At 35.5% G+C, this 17,609-nt stretch overlaps 1 protein-coding gene across 1 annotated transcript in view; it reads left to right on the top strand.

The window, feature by feature from the left end:
• FBXO8 (F-box protein 8) overlaps positions 1–15,357 on the top strand; it is a 38,073-nt gene extending 22,716 nt beyond the window's left edge. The window contains exons 4-6 of the mRNA XM_005683522.3: positions 11,125–11,243; positions 13,269–13,465; positions 14,726–15,357. Coding sequence (XP_005683579.1) covers positions 11,125–11,243; positions 13,269–13,465; positions 14,726–14,913 — 504 coding nt within the window. The 3' untranslated portion in view covers positions 14,914–15,357. The remainder of the gene's footprint in view (positions 1–11,124; positions 11,244–13,268; positions 13,466–14,725) is intronic.

Raw genomic sequence — 17,609 nt, 5'->3', positions numbered from 1 at the left:
TCAGTTTGCTGATGAGAATTTATTTAGAGCAAAAGGAGCTTGTTGACAATGAGAGGAATCCCTTACCAAATATACCTTCTCTATAAAAATATATATATATACTCAAAAGACCTAAAAATGCTCTCATTCATTAGCAAAATCCCTTTACCTTGATCATCGTTAGAGTCAAAGTACAAAAAAACTCTGCCTCTCAGACACTGAATATTAATTAACCTCTGTCTAGATAACTTAATAACCTGCTACCTGATACAGCTAGTCAAGTCATACTAAACTAAAATTAGTCATACATAACTAAGCATTTAGTCATACTAAACATTAAAACTGTCTTAAGGGCAACATGATGTATATGTCAGTATGTGCGTATGTATGTATGTTTCTGTCTGTTTCAATCTGATCTGTCATGTGTTGGTTTTGTCTGGTGTCTACTAGGTCAACTTTATTTTACACTTTGTCCTGACCATACTGTATCTTTGACCATCCTCCCATACCTTCCCGTCTCCAAGTCATTCCCACATGTGGTTTAGAATCAGTCTGCAGAAGGACATTTATAGACTTGGCATAAACCTTTCAGAAGCTTCAGAGAAAATTAGTTTCCCAGGCCCCTTTCTAGTCTGTATCTAATTGAAAAAGATTCAGGACTAGAGTATTCCATAGTTTATTCATCACCCAAACCACCTGATGGGCTTTGCTTTTGTTTTCCTCTGTATGTTATGTCGCTCAGCTGTGTCCAACTCTTTGCGACCCCATGGACCATACAGTCCATGGAATTCTCCAGGCCAGAATACTAGAGTGGGTAGCCTTTCCCTTCTCCAGGGGATCTTCCTGACCCAGGAATCAAACGGGGGTCTCCTGCATTGCAGGCAGATTCTTTACCAACTGAGCTATGAGAGAAGCCCTCTGTATGTTATAGGAAATACTAATTTGCTACTGGAGTAAAAGCATACGGAAATTAATGCACAGCGTACTGAGGACTAAGAATTAGAGGAAAGAATAAAATTAGTATATTTTAATTAGAATATTTTTGACACCACAGCACTCATACTTCATATTTTAAAATAGGAAATGCTAAAAATTAGGGAGATTTTTTTCTTTGTATGAATTTAGTTACCAATTTAGATAAATGTTCCTAGAAACTGCAGTATTGTATTTATAGTTTAAATACATTTCCAAGAAAATTCTGTTTGTCTTTTATTTCCTAATTATACCCTATCTGACCACCTTGACACCTCTCCAGTGTTCTTCTTTATCTGATGTAATCACAGTTTCAGTGAAACTTGACATCACTTTCTAGATTTAAGTTCTCAGCTTTACCATCAGAAGTAGTTGTCTCCCCTGAATGTCTTTCCTGAATTTGAAATTGTTGCTACCAGTGTCACAGTAGATGTCACTCAAATATGACGGCTTTATCAGAAATTGAAAAGACAGTGTTTCCTCAATTATTGGATATCATCAGTTGCACACCATCTATCAATTTAATTGCAGCTTTAAAATATGGAAGTATTAAAGAAACACTATGCATTTTCAACCAGCTAGTTGTAATGTACATTTATCCATAAGATTATGTAACATTTTTCCCTTTCATAAGATTTTTAGAGATACTCTATATAATAAAAGTCTTAAGATCTTTCTGAACCACTTATTAGCAAAAATATAAATATAATTAAATATATCATTAGAATGACATGTCACTTTTTATTTTTGGAATAGTGATTTCAACCTTTATGAGTTTATAATTTGAGGTGTTTATGGTGCACCTATCTAACTCATAGGTTTTAGATATACTTCTTTTTCTTTTTTATGTTACAATTGTCTTTTCTCCCCGCTGTTTGAATTATATAATCCTTACAAGTTTACAGCTTCTCTTGAAAGTCATCTGGAAGCTTTATACAGAAAGAGTTGAGCATTCATTCAACAGATATTTATTAAGTATCTCTGCACTTCCTAGGCATATAACTTTGGCCTCTGGCAAATTATTTACACCTTCTGTGCTTCAATTTCCCCAACTCCAAAATGGGAGTAATAGCGGTATGTATATCATGGAGGTGTCATGAAGCTTTAATGAAATAGTATGTGTTAAATGCTTAGTGCTCACCAAACTGTAGCTTTATTTTATACTAGAAGTACAACTGCACACACCATAGTATCAGCAGCAGGTACTGCTCTAGGCTTAGGGGTTCTTTGTCTCCTGGAACTTTTCGATTGTAGTAGATAAATATTTTACACCTGAATAATGGTCCTTCATCAAGTATGTATCAGAAATACCAGCATCTTCCAGCTTTAGATAGTGATAAACTTTGCCTTTAATTTTGTTTTCTGACATGTGATGAGCAGTTTTTGCATATTTTAATAATAGTGTTATTAACCAGTAACTTTTTGGTTCAGTGGTAATGCTTAATCTTTTAAAAGACATTTTAAGCAATAAATCAAGGTACATGCAACATTATGCTCAAATTTAAACATGTTTGGCTGAAATAGGGGTAGGATGAACAGAGACTTCAGTTACGTGAAAGAGTGTGCACATGTGATGACGACAAAACTACCGTTTAAACCCCAACTTCTCTAGTAATAAGATTTGGGTTTTTGAAAAAAAAATTTTTTTAAGTCCTTTTAAAAGTATTCATTTGTTCTCAGTCAGGAAAGCATTTAAAAAGTCTTGTTTATTTGAGAATTGCTTCAGAGCTGTTAAAATATATTTGTAAATGTATATTCCAGATAATATAAAATTGTAAGTTTTATTTATCAAAGTCTGTCGTTTAAATAGCTATATATGTATGTGTGTATGTGTATTTCTGTAAATGCACATATGGCAAGTGAAATGTTTGTGTGTGATTTTTATAAAGCAGGAATTCTAGACATAACATTAGTGCTTAAATGTGTCACTTTGTCATTAGTTTGAAGTGTTAGTAACCATACCTTAACCTAATAGAGATTTATCTCCATGTTTTGATTAATGCTATCTTTTTCTAATTTACAGACAGATTAGAGATAGTACTTTTTCTAGAAGCTTACATAGCCTACCAGCAATTTTGTCAATATAATTACAATAATGATTGCTATATTTAACTTTTAGTAGTAATTTATCTCCTCTTACGGCAGAAAGCAAAGAAGAACTAAAGAGCCTCTTGATGAAAATGAAAGAGGAGTGTGAAAATGTTGGCTTAAAGCTCAACATTCAGAAAGCTAAGATCATGACATCTGGTCCCATCACTTCATGGGAAATAGATGGGGAAACAGTGGAAAACAGTGACAGACTTTATTTTGGGGGGCTCCAGAATCACTGCAGATGGTGACTGCAGCCAAGAAATTAAAAGACACCTAAGTCCTTGGAAGAAAAGTTATGACCAACCTAGACAGCATATTAAAAAGTAGAGACATTCCTTTGCCAACAAAAGCCCAGCTAGTCAAGGCTATGGTTTTTCCAGTGGTCGTGTATGGATGTGAGAGTTGAACTGTGAAGAAGGCTGAGTGCCAAAGAATTGATGCTTTTGAACTGTGGTGTTGGAGAAGACTCTTGAGAGTCCCTTCGACAGCAAGGAGATCCAGCCAGTCCACCCTAAAGGAAATCAGTCCTGAATAGTCATTGGAAGGACTGATGTTGAAACTGAAACTCCAATACTTTGGCCACCTAATGTGAAGAACTGACTCATTTGAAAAGACCTTGATGCTGGGAAAGATTAAAGGCAGGAGAAGACGGAGACGACAGAGGATAAGATGGTTGGATGGCATCACTGACTCAACAGACATCAGTTTGAGTAAACTCCGGGAGTTGGTGATGAACAAGGAGGCCTGGCATGCAGTCCATGAGATCACAAAGAGTCAGACATGACTGAGGGACTGAACTGAAGTGAACTGAGTAATTTATCACTTTAGAAGTAACGTCATCTTCATGCAGTGGTCTGTCCCAGTGAAGGGTGTGACTCCTGGTTACTCTTAGAACTCACAGATACAGCTTGCTTTCTGTTTGAAGCTGTTAGAACCGATGAATAGGAACTTTGTAGTGTTATTTGAAACCTTAGACAACGAAGTTCATGTTATTTTTGTCTGATGGCATTGCTTTCTCTCCTATGAAAAAGAAACAGAGAGATCTGTCCTCCACCTCGCCTCCATTTTTCCAGGACTCCATTAGAGATGATTTTCCATTTTTCTTTTTATTTTCTTTGAACTGTCTTTGCTTTTTTTGAGTTTCCTGTTGACATTTTCTAATAGCCACAAATAATTTAGGGTGTAGGTGTGACTGTTCTTAGCAGTTCCTCGGCATTGTGTACTTTCATGTACCAAAAGCCCTCCATAAATTGTTTTCGGAGACTGAAATCCTTGTCAACTCAGACAGGTCCATAAGTAAGCTGACTTCAGTCCATATTCCATACTCATGACTTTTCATCATCTTCCAGACAGAATATGGGGTTCTGACCAATTCCAGTTAGAGAACGTTAAAAATTTGGTCAGAGCTTTTCCTTTAGTCTTTTCAATCTATTGATTAGATTAACGATACTTAAATTACCATGAGTAAAAGTGTTGTGTGACATTTCTGAAGTTACATGCTGAGGGACAGTGTTGTACACCAGAGCTTGGCATAGCTAAGCTCAGTGGGTAGAATGGAATGAAATGGCAGCATAAAAACATGGATCCCTAGTTTTAAAACTTGCCCTGTAAGTAATATAGTCTTTATTTTACTTCAGCTGAAATACAAAGTGTTGATATTTTAATTTGCAGAGTATATATCCCTAGAAGAATTTCTAGATGTGTTTTTTCCATTAACTATAGTGCCCATGTTCTCTAAATAAATAGGAAGAATGAGAAATTCTGCGCTGGCTAATATTAATAGATTTTACATTTTTATTGGCAATTATGGTAGCACTAGAAAAAGGAAAAATAGTATCAGAGCTGTCATCTTGCCACTGCTGCTGCTATTTTCAAATAAGACAATGGGAGTACTTTGACTGGGGGAAGGGCTTCCCCTGATGTGCTAATTTTTTTTAGAAATAATTAAAATTTTAAAATTAAAGCTTTTATAATATGATATCTTATTTTTATGTTTTTTTTTGTATGAAAATGTTGCATTTCAATTGCTCATTTCCCTGTGGTTAAAATGTACACTTGACTATTAATAGATCAGTTCCATATTGAAACAAAAATTAGAAATCTAGATTGAAGTATTTCATTTTATAAGCATTTATTGTTAAAATTTACGGATTGTCACTCTAAAAGTTTTCAAATGTCCTTTTAAAAAGGAAATCAAATGCAGTGTCCAGTTTGCTTTCTGTTGTGTAATGCTCAAAGGACAGATTTATTACCTGAAAAGTAGTAGCTGTAATACTTGTTTTTTACATTTTCTACAACAGCAAGTTTGAACAAAACTAGTTAAAGCAAATTTTTTCACTAAATTTCTTTCCTAAGTTGTTCTTTAGGAAAACACATTAAAGATACTCCCTAGTATGTCAGTTTTGTTTTATTAGTAATTTTTCTATTGATACCAACTGTTACACAATGTTTCTGCCAAGTATCTGGGCCAATTGCCAGTACTTTCAGTACTAGTATTCAGCACTTAAAAAAATCAAGACTTTATCATTTAAAGCAGTTTTAGGTTCACAGCAGAAGTCAGTACTTTACATGCCGAGTTTCCTAGAATTCACTTTGTTCCCAGATATGTATTTTTTGGTTCTGAACATATATATAGTAGATTTTTGCCTTTGAAGTACACTATGGGTAATAATGATTTTATTTTAAAAAATAGAGAAAAACATGTCGCTCTCTCAGTCACTCAGTCGTGTCCGACTCTGCAATCCCATGGACTGTAGCCTACCAGGCTCCTCCCTCCACAGGATTCTCCAGGCAAGAGTACTGCAGTGGGTTGCCATTTCCTTCTCTAGAAATAGAGAAAAACATGAGTTTAATACAACAGAAGAAAAGCAAAGGATGTATATCTTAAAACAGAAATGGCTGTGTGAAAGAGCCATTGTTACAGTAATAAGAAAATGGGGACTGAGCTTCATTCAACACATCGTTCTTCAATCTGAATGCCTTCTTAATATTGGTTTTAGCTATTTGCAGATGTTTTCTTAACTCACTTGTTTTTGCTACCTAAATAAACCGTATGTCTAAACAACTTACCACTCTAATTATATTGTTTAAGTCTTGGTGCTGTCATTTGCATAATAAATTTTAGTGGCGGACTCCAGGGAGGATGCTTTACAGAATTTCTTGATATATATATATATATTATCTTTGAATCACTGAAAGCATGTATTCTATTTAAAGCTTTAACATGAGATGAGATGAATTCACCTTAACTGCTCTTGGGTTTTCATTGCTGCTTACCATGCCTTTTGTTTGTTCCTAATGGATTTCCTGTTATACCCTCCACCACTGTTGATAGAAATCTTTACCATTTTGCTCAAGGAGCCAAGAGTTTGCTCTTGTCCAACTCTTTCTGGATGGCTTATCTTCCCTAAAAAGAAAACCAATGTGCACTCTGTTTTTGTCTTTTAGTGCTTTCTCCAAACACCTGTCTCTGAACCAGTATAGCCATCCTGTCCTCCAGGCTGAGAAAGTATCTTAGACCCCACCTGTATTTTCCATCCTTTCCCCTGTTCTCCTCTACTTGCAGCTCCAATTATGTCTTCTTACTCTTTTGCCATTAATTTTGCCATTTTTTTCTCCTATGGCAACCCATTCCAGTATTCTTATCTGGAGAATCCCATGGACAGAGGAGCCTGATGGGCTACAATCCATGGGGTCACAAAGGATTGGATATGACTGAGCGACTAACACACACGTACCTACTACATTAAGTCAGTAGATTTGTATTCAATTTTCTCACCTTGCTCATGCCTTAATTTTTTACTTTTCCCATTACTATGTGAAAAGGGACCCCTTGAAAGTCACTATTTTTATATATTCTTAAAGTGAAACTCTGATACTTGTTACTTTCTATCACTGAAAACCTAGCAGTATGTATTTTGGGGGGCAAGAAGTTCTAAGTTTCATCAGTTTAAATCAAACCACACACAGTGTTTATTTTCTTTGTGACACAGATGTCACAAGTCTTCTTAACCTCTTCAGATGTCTCAATGTCTTAATCTTTTCTTCTTTCCTAAATAGCTGCATCTTTAGACCTAATATCTCTATCTCCCTTGGTTCTTCCTTATTTAACATAAAGTCTAACCTTCCAACAACCCACTCAGACCCTGGTTTCCTTTATTCGGATGGTTCTAGTTTGTCAATATGTCCCATAAAACACAACACCCAGAATTGGACGCTTATTTTACTATATCATGTGGATGGTAATGAGCTACACCCTTCCTTTTTCTGGAAACTGTGTTAATTTAGACTAGTACTGGGTCATGATTTCCTTGCTACCTATAAGACACAGACTCACAGAAGCACATATCTATACTGCTGAGAGTTCTAGTCCTGATTAATAACTATCATTAATGCTATAGGGTCTAGCATATTCCTCTGTCCATGGAATTTTCCACATTACCTACCATCTGAGAAACCTGTATTCAGGAAGCAACATATTGGTTGCTGACATGGAACAACAGACTGGTTCAAAATTGGGAAAGCAGTACGTCAAGGCTGTATATTGTCACCCTGCTTATTTGACTTATGTGCAGGGTAAAAGTGAAAGTGAAGTCGCTCAGTCATGGCTGACTCTGTGCAACCCCATAGATTGTAGCCTACCAGGCTCCTCCCTCCATGGGATTCTCCAGGCAAGAGTACTGGAGTGGGTTGCCATTTCCTTCTCCAGGGGATCTTCCCGACCCAGGGATCGAACCCTGGTCTCCTGCATTCCAGGCAGACACTTTAACCTCTGAGCCACCAGGGTACATCATGTTAAATGCCAGGCTGGATGAAGCACAAGCTGGAATCAAGAGTACCAGGAGAAATATCAATAACCTCAGATACACAGATGACACCACTCTTAAGGCAGAAAGCTAAGAGGAACTAAAGAGCCTCTTGATGAAGGTGAAAGAGAAGAGTGAAAAAGCTGGCTTAGAACTCAGCATTCAAAAAATGAAGATCATGGCATCTGGTCCCATAACTTTGTGGCAAATAGATGGGGAAAATGTGGAAACAGTGTCAGATTTCATTTCCTTGGGCTCCAAAATCACTGTGGATGGTGACTGCAGCCACAAAATTGAAAGACTCTTGCTCCTTGGAAGAATAGCTATGACAAACCTAGACAGGGTATTAAAAAGCAGAGACATCACTTTGCTGACAAAGGTCCGTCTAGTCAAAGCTATGGTTTTTGCAGTAGTCATGTATGGTTGTGAGAGGTGGACTATAAAGACAGCTGAGTACCAAAGAATTGATGCTTTTGAACTGTGGTGCTGGAGAAGACTCTTGGTGGTAGAATCCTTTGGCCAGCAAGGAGATCAAACCAGTCAATCCCTAAAGGAAATCAACCCTTTTGATTGATTTCGGCACCATTCTGAAGCTGAAGCTCCGATTCTTTGGCCACCTGATGCGAAGAGCTGACTCACTGGAAAAGATTCTGATGCTGGAAAAGATTGAGGGCAAGAGGAAAAGGGGGGAACAGAGAATATGATTGGATAGCAATCACCAACTCAATAGACATGAGTCTGAGCAAACTCTGGGAGATAGTGAAGGACAGGAAAGCCTGGTGTGCTGCAGTTCATGGGGCCGCAACTTAGTGATTAAACAACACCTCCAATATGGTCTAGGGATTCCTCTGTAACATTCTTCTGAAACTTTATTTAAAAATCAACAATACTTATACACATATTAAACAAATGTATAGTTACTCAACAGAGTTCATGCTGTAGTTTCTTTTGTATTTACTGCTTACAAAACAAGATAGTTTTGGATGGTTGCCAGCTTGCTTATTGAAGACAATTGTAATCTGGTCCTATGCCTTTTTATGTTGTGTCATCTCTTAACCCTTCACTCCAACAGCCCTTCTGAAGTAATCTTCCTTTCCAGAGGAATCCCAGGCTTGAAATTGAGGCTGTCTTTCCTCAAAACCAACAGTGCTACTGATTTCAAGTTTGTGTTGCTGGTTTTCAGGATTGTGTTTAAAACCATCTGCTTCCTCTTCTGAGTTTAATTGATTTTGGAGAACTCAAGTGAGATTATATGTTAAATTTTCAAACATGTAGTCCATAGAAAAAGGAAATGACCAATAATTTTATGATGCTTGCATAAGGCAAATGCCAGTGTTTGTTTATAAGTGAGGAGCAACAAGCAATATTAAAAATGGCATATATCATATAATTAGAGAATTATATACTATTTAATAGATCACATTAGCTTTTTTATATTTTGTAAATTTTTAGAAAGTAAATTAGAATTAGTTTTGTATCTCTTAAATACTGATTTACAAGTAAGCTTGAATAAAGAACCTGTTCATTACTACTAAACTGACATGCCTTTGTCTTTGAATCACTTGGATTAAAATTAACACTGGAAATAACTTCTAATATTTTGTTACACTTTTTAAATGGATGAATTTTGGAAAAGAAATCAACCCTGACTTAATCTTGCTAAGTAGATTAATTAAATATACAGTCAACTCTCGATTGTTCAAACTAATGGAGGGAAGGATGGAAAACTCATTCCTATTTCCCTGGTTCCTACCCCCTCAGGCTATTGCTGAGAGCCTTACTGCAAACAAGTTCCTTGGCTTTCCTTTCCATCTTGACCATATTACATGCTCTAGCCTCCTATCTGGGTACAGTGCAGTCTGAAAGATGGCTTCCCACTGAGTTGACAGAGTCACATGTTCTCACACTTCGTTCTTTTTAAAGTCAGTGCTTTTTAAAATCAATGCTTTTAGGATTGCTTTTACACTTTTAAAATTCTCATGAAAGTTTGATAACATTGCTAATATCCTGTTATCTTGATGGCTCATAAAATTAATTTTGTATAAAAATCTTACCTTTTTGAATTACATTCTATAGATAATTATAACCTTTCAAAAGCGTAACCTCATGGTACCAAATTGCTCTAAAAATGTAATATAAAATTTTTATGGGAGTTTTTATAAAAATTCTTCCAACTCTTTGAGTTCCTAATGTATGCAGTGTTTCTGAGTACTGTGTCATTGTTTGTAAAGGGAAGAAATGCTGAAGGAATTTATGTGTGAAAACAGTATGTTACGTGTACATAATATGTCATTTTCTCTACCAATCAACTGCACACATTGTGCTATTATCCAGACATGAACATTCATGGGAATGCATGTATCTGGATAACTGTGAGTTGAAATAAACACACCTGCCTTTTATTTCAATAACTGCACATTCAAATCCACATGAGACATTTACTTGAATGTGACCTTCATCTACATGAGAAAACATTGGTTTCAGTGTTTGATTTTTTTGTTGTTGCTGTTTTGTTGTTGTTGGTTTAAATCTAAAGTAGGGCACAACCTTATGGATAATGCTTCTCTGGAAGATTTGGCATGCAGAGAAAAGGAAATTCAAAGATAAACCCTATGAAAAACATTGAAATTGTTTTGTCCTACTATGTTTTGCCTCAGTGTGTATTGGAGCCAAATTCTTACAGAACGTAACAATACTTAAAGCCAAACTATATACAACCCATAAACTAGTCTAGGATTCTGCCCATTTTACTTTAAGTTAAATAACTTCATTATTATTCTTCCCCACCCCCCCCGCCCCCCCGCCGACCCCCAAAATGCTAGTCTGTGATTTGGAGAATCCTTTTTTCTCAAGAATCTGTTTCCTTGAAAAGTGTGTTAGAATGTGTATCTGAACTTTCATGTTTTCATTAGGCAATTGAAGTTTTCATTACAAGGCTTATTTTTAAAATCTGTGTAATAGTTATTCGTTACCCCTACCCATAACCCAGTTTAGGTGATATTTCTGGATACTTTTTTTTAATTGACATGAGTCAGAAAATTGAATCAGACTTTCTTTAGAAGTCTTAACTTTGAATTTCCTACTTTTCATTGCATGTAAACTATCAACCATAAATAATAGTGTCAGTTCAAGTTCTAGCTTGTATTTTGCATGCGAAAGCTATGAACAGTCTGTCGATGCTGGAAAGACTCTATAGCTATTGTTTTGCTATTGCCTAATTGTTAAATTTATAAATAAAGACTGATTTTATTTATGTAGACTTGTCTTTCTGTCTTAGGGAGTGAACTACTTTATGTCCAAGGGCATCCTTGATGATTCACCAAAGGAAATAGCCAAGTTTATCTTCTGTACAAGGACACTAAATTGGAAAAAACTGAGAATTTATCTTGATGAAAGGTAAAAAAATAAATTTAATTTTTCATGAGAAAAGAGTTGAGGAATGCTTTTAATTAGTTAAGTTTTACTTTAAAAATCACAGTCATCTAGTTGTAAAATTGAGTGAAGACAGGGAAAAGACTCGTGTACCTTGCAAATCATTACTCTTGTGGACTTGAACTTGCCTGTGAGTTTACTGTTTACTGTTGTAAACATTAAAAAAAAGCCCAAGAAGTCCAACATCTTTGTGATAGCAAAGATCACAAAACCAAATATTTTTGAGAAAGTCGAAGCCTTTTTTCCTTAATAACTAGCCCTAAGGTCTAAGTGTTTGGTAGCTAAAAGTTCTGAATTTTGAAATTGCCCATGCAAAAATCAAATAGACAAATTGTACTCATAAACACAAATCCTAGAGGTATAAGAGGTATATATTTGTGATACAGTACATGAAAAGTGTCATGTAAAAGTTTGAAAATTCGGAAAGTATGATTTAATAGTGTGCTGTCCAGAGACAGTGTCTGATGTGCTGTCCTGACTTGATAGTTATTCGTTTGTACTCTTGAATTCTGGGTATCAAGGACATAAAAATATTGTGGTAATATTTTGATATGATATCACCATAAACTATGATTTTTAAAATTATAGATCGCATAGTAATCTAAAGAATGTTGCAAAAATAGGTTTACCTTTTCATTATGATTCTCATTTTTGTTTAATTTCTCAGGATTTTCCAACAATTTGTATTTATTATATGCCAGGAACTTTGCTAGAATTTGCAGTATGCAGTTGATTAAAACATAATCCCTAGCCTTGAGGGGTGCACAGTTCAGCATATTGGTCACTGAAAAAATTTTCTTACATAAAGATGGTATCATTAACTCTTTTTGTCCTGAAATGCCAGGTACCTATGGATTGGCAGGTTTTGTGTTTGGAAAAACCTGATTTTTCTGTAAATATTTTAGACTTTGAAGGACATATGATCTCTGTTGCAGCTACTTATAACTATGCCATTGTGTCATCAAAGCAGACATGGACAATAAGTAAACAAATGAGAAAAGCTGTGTTCTAATAAAGCTTTATTTAAAGAACAGCCCATGGGCCTCTGTAGTATTTGGCCCACTAGCTGTAGTTTGCCTGTCTCTGCCATAAGCAACTGGTAGAAATTAAGATTATGATCATATAGTCATTGTTGAGTTTAATGAGGATTGAAGCATAATGTAACAAAGCATGATTGTGCTGTGCTTAGTCAGTCATGTCTGATCTTTGTGACCCCATGAACTGTAGCCCACCAGGCTCCTCTGTCCACGGGGATTCTCCAGGCAAGAATCTTCCCAATCCAGGGATTGAACCCAGGTCTCCTGCATTGCAGGCAGATTCTTTATCATCTGAGCCACCAGGGAACCCCAAAGCATGATTATTGGAATGCTGTTGATAATAAGTATATATGCACATGTGTACACAAATTGTAAACAACCTAAATGTATTTCATTAGAATTATGTCCTTAGGATGGGATACTGTGAAGCCGTTAGAATGAATGAGCTAGATCCATGTATAAAAACACAGAAAGCTGTTCATATTATACTATATGAAATATGCAAAAGCAGATTCTTAAGGTATAGATAGACACTTTAAAAAGCTTCACATCAGCAGTTGTTACCTCTGGCAATGTGGATTGGTACAGAAATTGTAGATTCTCCTTATTTTCAGAATTAAAAAGGTAAAGAATTCTGTTGATCATATGAATTTAGCCAAGAAGATTCTTGAAAAGAAGTTATATTTTTAATTCTGAAAAATTCATCTTTTCATTTCAGAATTAAAATTTCTAGTTTCACCTTGTTTTTGTTCTATTCATGAACGATTTTTTTAAATTGTTTAACTTGATAATCATACTTTGATTTTTTTAACTTTTAAGACATGTATGCTTTATAAGACTGGTAATAAATAGTAAAGTATTTTATCCAAAAAGTAAATAATCTATGATGTTTCCCATCTTTTTTTAATAGAGAAAAGTTAACTAAAGCTGTACCTTTTCCTTTTTCTACTAGGAGAGATGTCTTGGATGACCTTGTAACACTGCATAACTTTAGAAATCAATTCTTACCCAATGCACTGAGAGAATTTTTTCGTCACATCCATGCCCCTGAAGAGCGTGGGGAGTATCTTGAAACACTTATAACAAAGTTCTCACATAGATTCTGTGCTTGTAACCCTGATTTAATGAGAGAACTTGGCCTTAGTCCTGGTAAGAATATATATAGTGAATTCCTTCCTTCTCCCATTCCCATCTCTGGGTAAAAATAGTAGTAAATGAGACATTTTCCTCACTCTGGGGAAAAACGCTTCCCATAATTACAAATAGTTGTTTCATCGCTTCTAGCAGTGACTAGTTTGTCAAAGCTATTATTTACATGTAGTAAATATACTCTTTTAGGAGGAAAGTTACACTTAAGTATGTAAATTCTTACTTAAGCATTGGAAATTTTTTTGCTAGTCTAATCAAAATCTTGAGAATTTATTTTTAAAGCTTTTAATAATACACATATTACATAGGTAACACCTAGAATTTTTCTACTAAAGTGTGTTTTTAATATAACAGTTTTCACTCTGTGTGTGTATGTGTATGTGTGCATGATGTAGGCTGAGTCACCTATATATTTTTTCATGTGATGCAGCTTTATTTCTTTCTTCCTATCAAGAATGTTGTTCTTATCTTATTACAGAGATTGCCAAACCTTTTCCTAGCATAAGAAATTTGTTGAACATGCTTGTGCAAGACAGTCTTTATTAAGACTGCAAGATTCTGAAAAAATAAACACCATAGTAGTAGTAGTAAGCAGTTGTAGCAAGAATCATGAGGATAACAATAAGCTTCAACTATTGCCCTGAAAATATATAGAGAAGAAAATTTTCTGCTGCATGGGCTCATGTTTAGCAATCTAAAGATTTACTTTTGAGATTAATATCTAAATTCCATAGAATTTTTTTAGACCTTTTGTACATATCTTAAATAAGAATATTAATAATTTATGAGATGTTTACATTTTATTTTCTAATACCAAGTTAATACATTTTCTTGTTGTGTAAAATGCTTCCAAATTAGGTTTCTGTAAAAGCATATGTAAATAAATATCTTACTTTGTTTTAATAGGATATACTGAGAGTACAAATATATTTTATGGGTAGTTGAATGGGCATATCACATTTGAAAGCAAGAGGGAAATAAAACCAGTTCTGAAATTTTTAAATTTAGAATGACTTTTCACTAAAAATTCCTAAATAATTTGAAGAAAATGCTCAATGAATTGGTGTTTGGATAATTGACATCCCTGTTTGCCCAGAAGACGAGGTTTCTAGGACACAAGACTTTCATCAGCAAATTGGAAAAGGCCCAGGCAGTTCTCTTTAATTTTAATCTAAATCTTTTGGAATTATGAACACTTTTCCTTTGGGACCACTGTTTAATAACCAGCTAATAATTGGAGGTGTTTCTTTTTCCTTCCAGATGCTGTCTATGTACTGTGCTACTCTTTGATTCTACTTTCCATTGACCTCACTAGCCCTCATGTGAAGAATAAAATGTCAAAAAGAGAATTTATTCGAAATACCCGGCGTGCTGCTCAAAACATTAGTGAAGATTTCGTGGGGCACCTTTATGACAACATCTACCTTATTGGCCATGTGGCTGCATAAAAGCACAGTTGCTGGGACTTCAGCTTTTAACTGCAAACTAAAGCTACCCAAGGACCTATTTAGCAGATATGGGAGTGACATTAATGCTGGTCATTCTAGCCTCTGTATACAATCAAGCTTGAGTGTACAACTCTTTTTCTTTTACCCTTTTCTTTTTTAGTGACTTCTTTGGGGAACTAAAGAATTTTGCAGAATTTTTCTTAATTTTGCTTATCATGTTTTGCACAAAGCAGAGCCATTGTCTGACACAGCTGTTAAGAATGTTAAACTGACGTTATATTCTAAAAAAGATGGTATATTTGTGCATTAGATTTTGCCTGAAAACTTTATTCATTTCCATTTTTTTAAAATACCATGTAATATGTACATATTTAACTAAAAATTTATAATCATAATTATTTTATTGTAAAGATTTTGACTAAAGCCTTTCCTTTTTCTCTCAAACTGAGTTCTGAGATTTATTTGATAACAAATTATGACTGTCTTCATAAAAGTTGCATCTAACCGGGATAGAAACCATACCAGCTTCTCTTTCCAAACTTTGAAGAGTATATTTGTCTCTTGGCAAAATGGGCGCTTATTTTTAAAACATAAATTCATCACCTGACTTCATTTTTAAAATTTCTGCCTTATTTAAGTCTGAAGTCCTTGAAACCATAGCAAAACACATTAAAATCTAAGGTTTCTACGCATAAGAACAAAATGCTATTAGAACTTATATCCAAAATAATTAGTCAGATCTTACTATTCTTCTAATTGTGATGATTTCAGCTCAGAATCAGCTGGGAAAGGAATGTCGTGAATGATAGTAAACTGTCTTTATTCATTCATTCAGTAAATATTATCAAGGGCCTTCCATGTGCTAATATTGTGCCAAGTACTCTTGGTACCTGGACAGGGGCTCTGCCTTCACAGATGTTATGAGATTGGGTAATGAGAGGAAAACTGCTGCTTGGTGCTAAGTCACTTCAGTCATGTTCGACTCTCTATAACCCCATTGACTGTAGCCTGCCATGCTCCTCTGTCCATGGGATTCTCCAGGCAAAAATACCTGAGTGGGTTGCCATTTCCTCCTGTAAAACTACTGCTTAATGGAGAGCAAATGTATGAAGTGGATCTTAATTAACATCTTAATTAACAGTTATTTAATCATTAAAACAGTTAGCATTGGAGTGATAAAGAACAATGCATTTATATGATAAGTCACAAATGCCCTGGAAATATCTCTAGATGAAAAGCATCAGCTTTTGGCAGGATACAGCTGCTGTGTTTAGGGGGAGTCAATTGGGGGAGGGGGAGCCCCTTGCAAGAAGTGTAGGATCCTGACTTACAGATCTTGCCCTACTATTACAGCTGAACAATGGACTACAGAATTCTCAAAAACAAGATAATCAAAACAGCTTTTGAGAGTCAAAGGGACTTTTAGGCTGGTAGTAAACAATTTCTAGGGTCTTCCCAGGTAGCACAATGGTAGGATTGGCAGGTAGCACCTGCCAATGCAGGAGACTTGGGTTTGATCCCTGGGGAAGGAAATGGCAACCCACTCCAGTATTCTTGCCTGGAAAATCACATGGACAGAGGAGCCTGGTGGGTTACAGTCCATGGAATCACAAGAGTCTAGCACGACTGAGCACATAGCACACACACACACACACACACACACACACACACACACACATCACGCACACAATTTCTAAGATTCCAAAGCAAATATCTAATTATGTTTCACAGGTACATAAATTTGAATTCCATGACAAAATAATTCTAACAAATGTCTTTATAAATCCCTCACCTATGTAAACCAAACCCATATCTGTCTTTTTACAAGCTACTCTTTCTGATATCCTTAACTCTTTTTTGTATCTAAGGTCCCCATACTATCATCTAAGATCCACTTCAAATATAATTTCTTGGTCACAGCTATCAAAGACTGTATCATATCATATATACCACTGGTGTTAATTAATTTTCTACATGTCCAACTTCTTTATCAAACTGTAGTCTTACTAAGGTCAAGGATTACTGCTAGTCTGTCTATTCCATTGGATTCTATTCTAAGGCTTGAACTAGGCAAGTGGTGGAGGACTTAGTGAGGAAGAAAAAGTTTTAAAAACACACAACTGAAAATTGATAGGATTTAGTGATTTGGAAGAAAAGTTTCTAATATGAGGATCTGCTTATTCTATTATCAAAGGTAACTAGTAGGAAGAGCAACCAGTGGAATGAAGTGGAAAAGATAATGATTCTAATTTGGGGATGTCTTGAATTTGAAAGTATCAATAGAACATTGAAGCTAAAGAATAACACTAGATACGTAAGTTTGAGGGTGATTAGAATTTGGAGTATGCTATACGAGGTGAAGCATGAAGTCTGAAAACAAAGGTTTGTAAAAACTGTAGAAGGACCAGGGGATAACAGAATCCCAAGAGCTAAGCATTGCTGAGCTTTGCATGTGTTGCAACCCAAGTAGATCTGTTTTTCCATTTATACTCAGGCCTTTTTTGAGTATACCTTCTCCACTTGGGGCTGAGTTGTTTGAGGCTAGAAATAATGGTAGTGCTAATGCATTTTATATTGTCTCTGGCCAAATACCTCCTTGTTCAGTGTATAATCTGAACTCTGCTGAAACTCATAAGAATGCTTACGGTCCTCTGCAACTCAGACCTGTCTACACTTTCCTTCCAGAAGGGGCTCTG

The sequence above is a fragment of the Capra hircus genome, chromosome 8 (genome assembly GCF_001704415.2).
Source record: "Capra hircus breed San Clemente chromosome 8, ASM170441v1, whole genome shotgun sequence".
Classification (NCBI taxonomy): Eukaryota; Metazoa; Chordata; class Mammalia; order Artiodactyla; family Bovidae; genus Capra; species Capra hircus.
The sequence above is the reverse complement of the archived record's forward strand: the minus strand, read 5'-3'. Positions and strand labels throughout refer to the sequence as shown.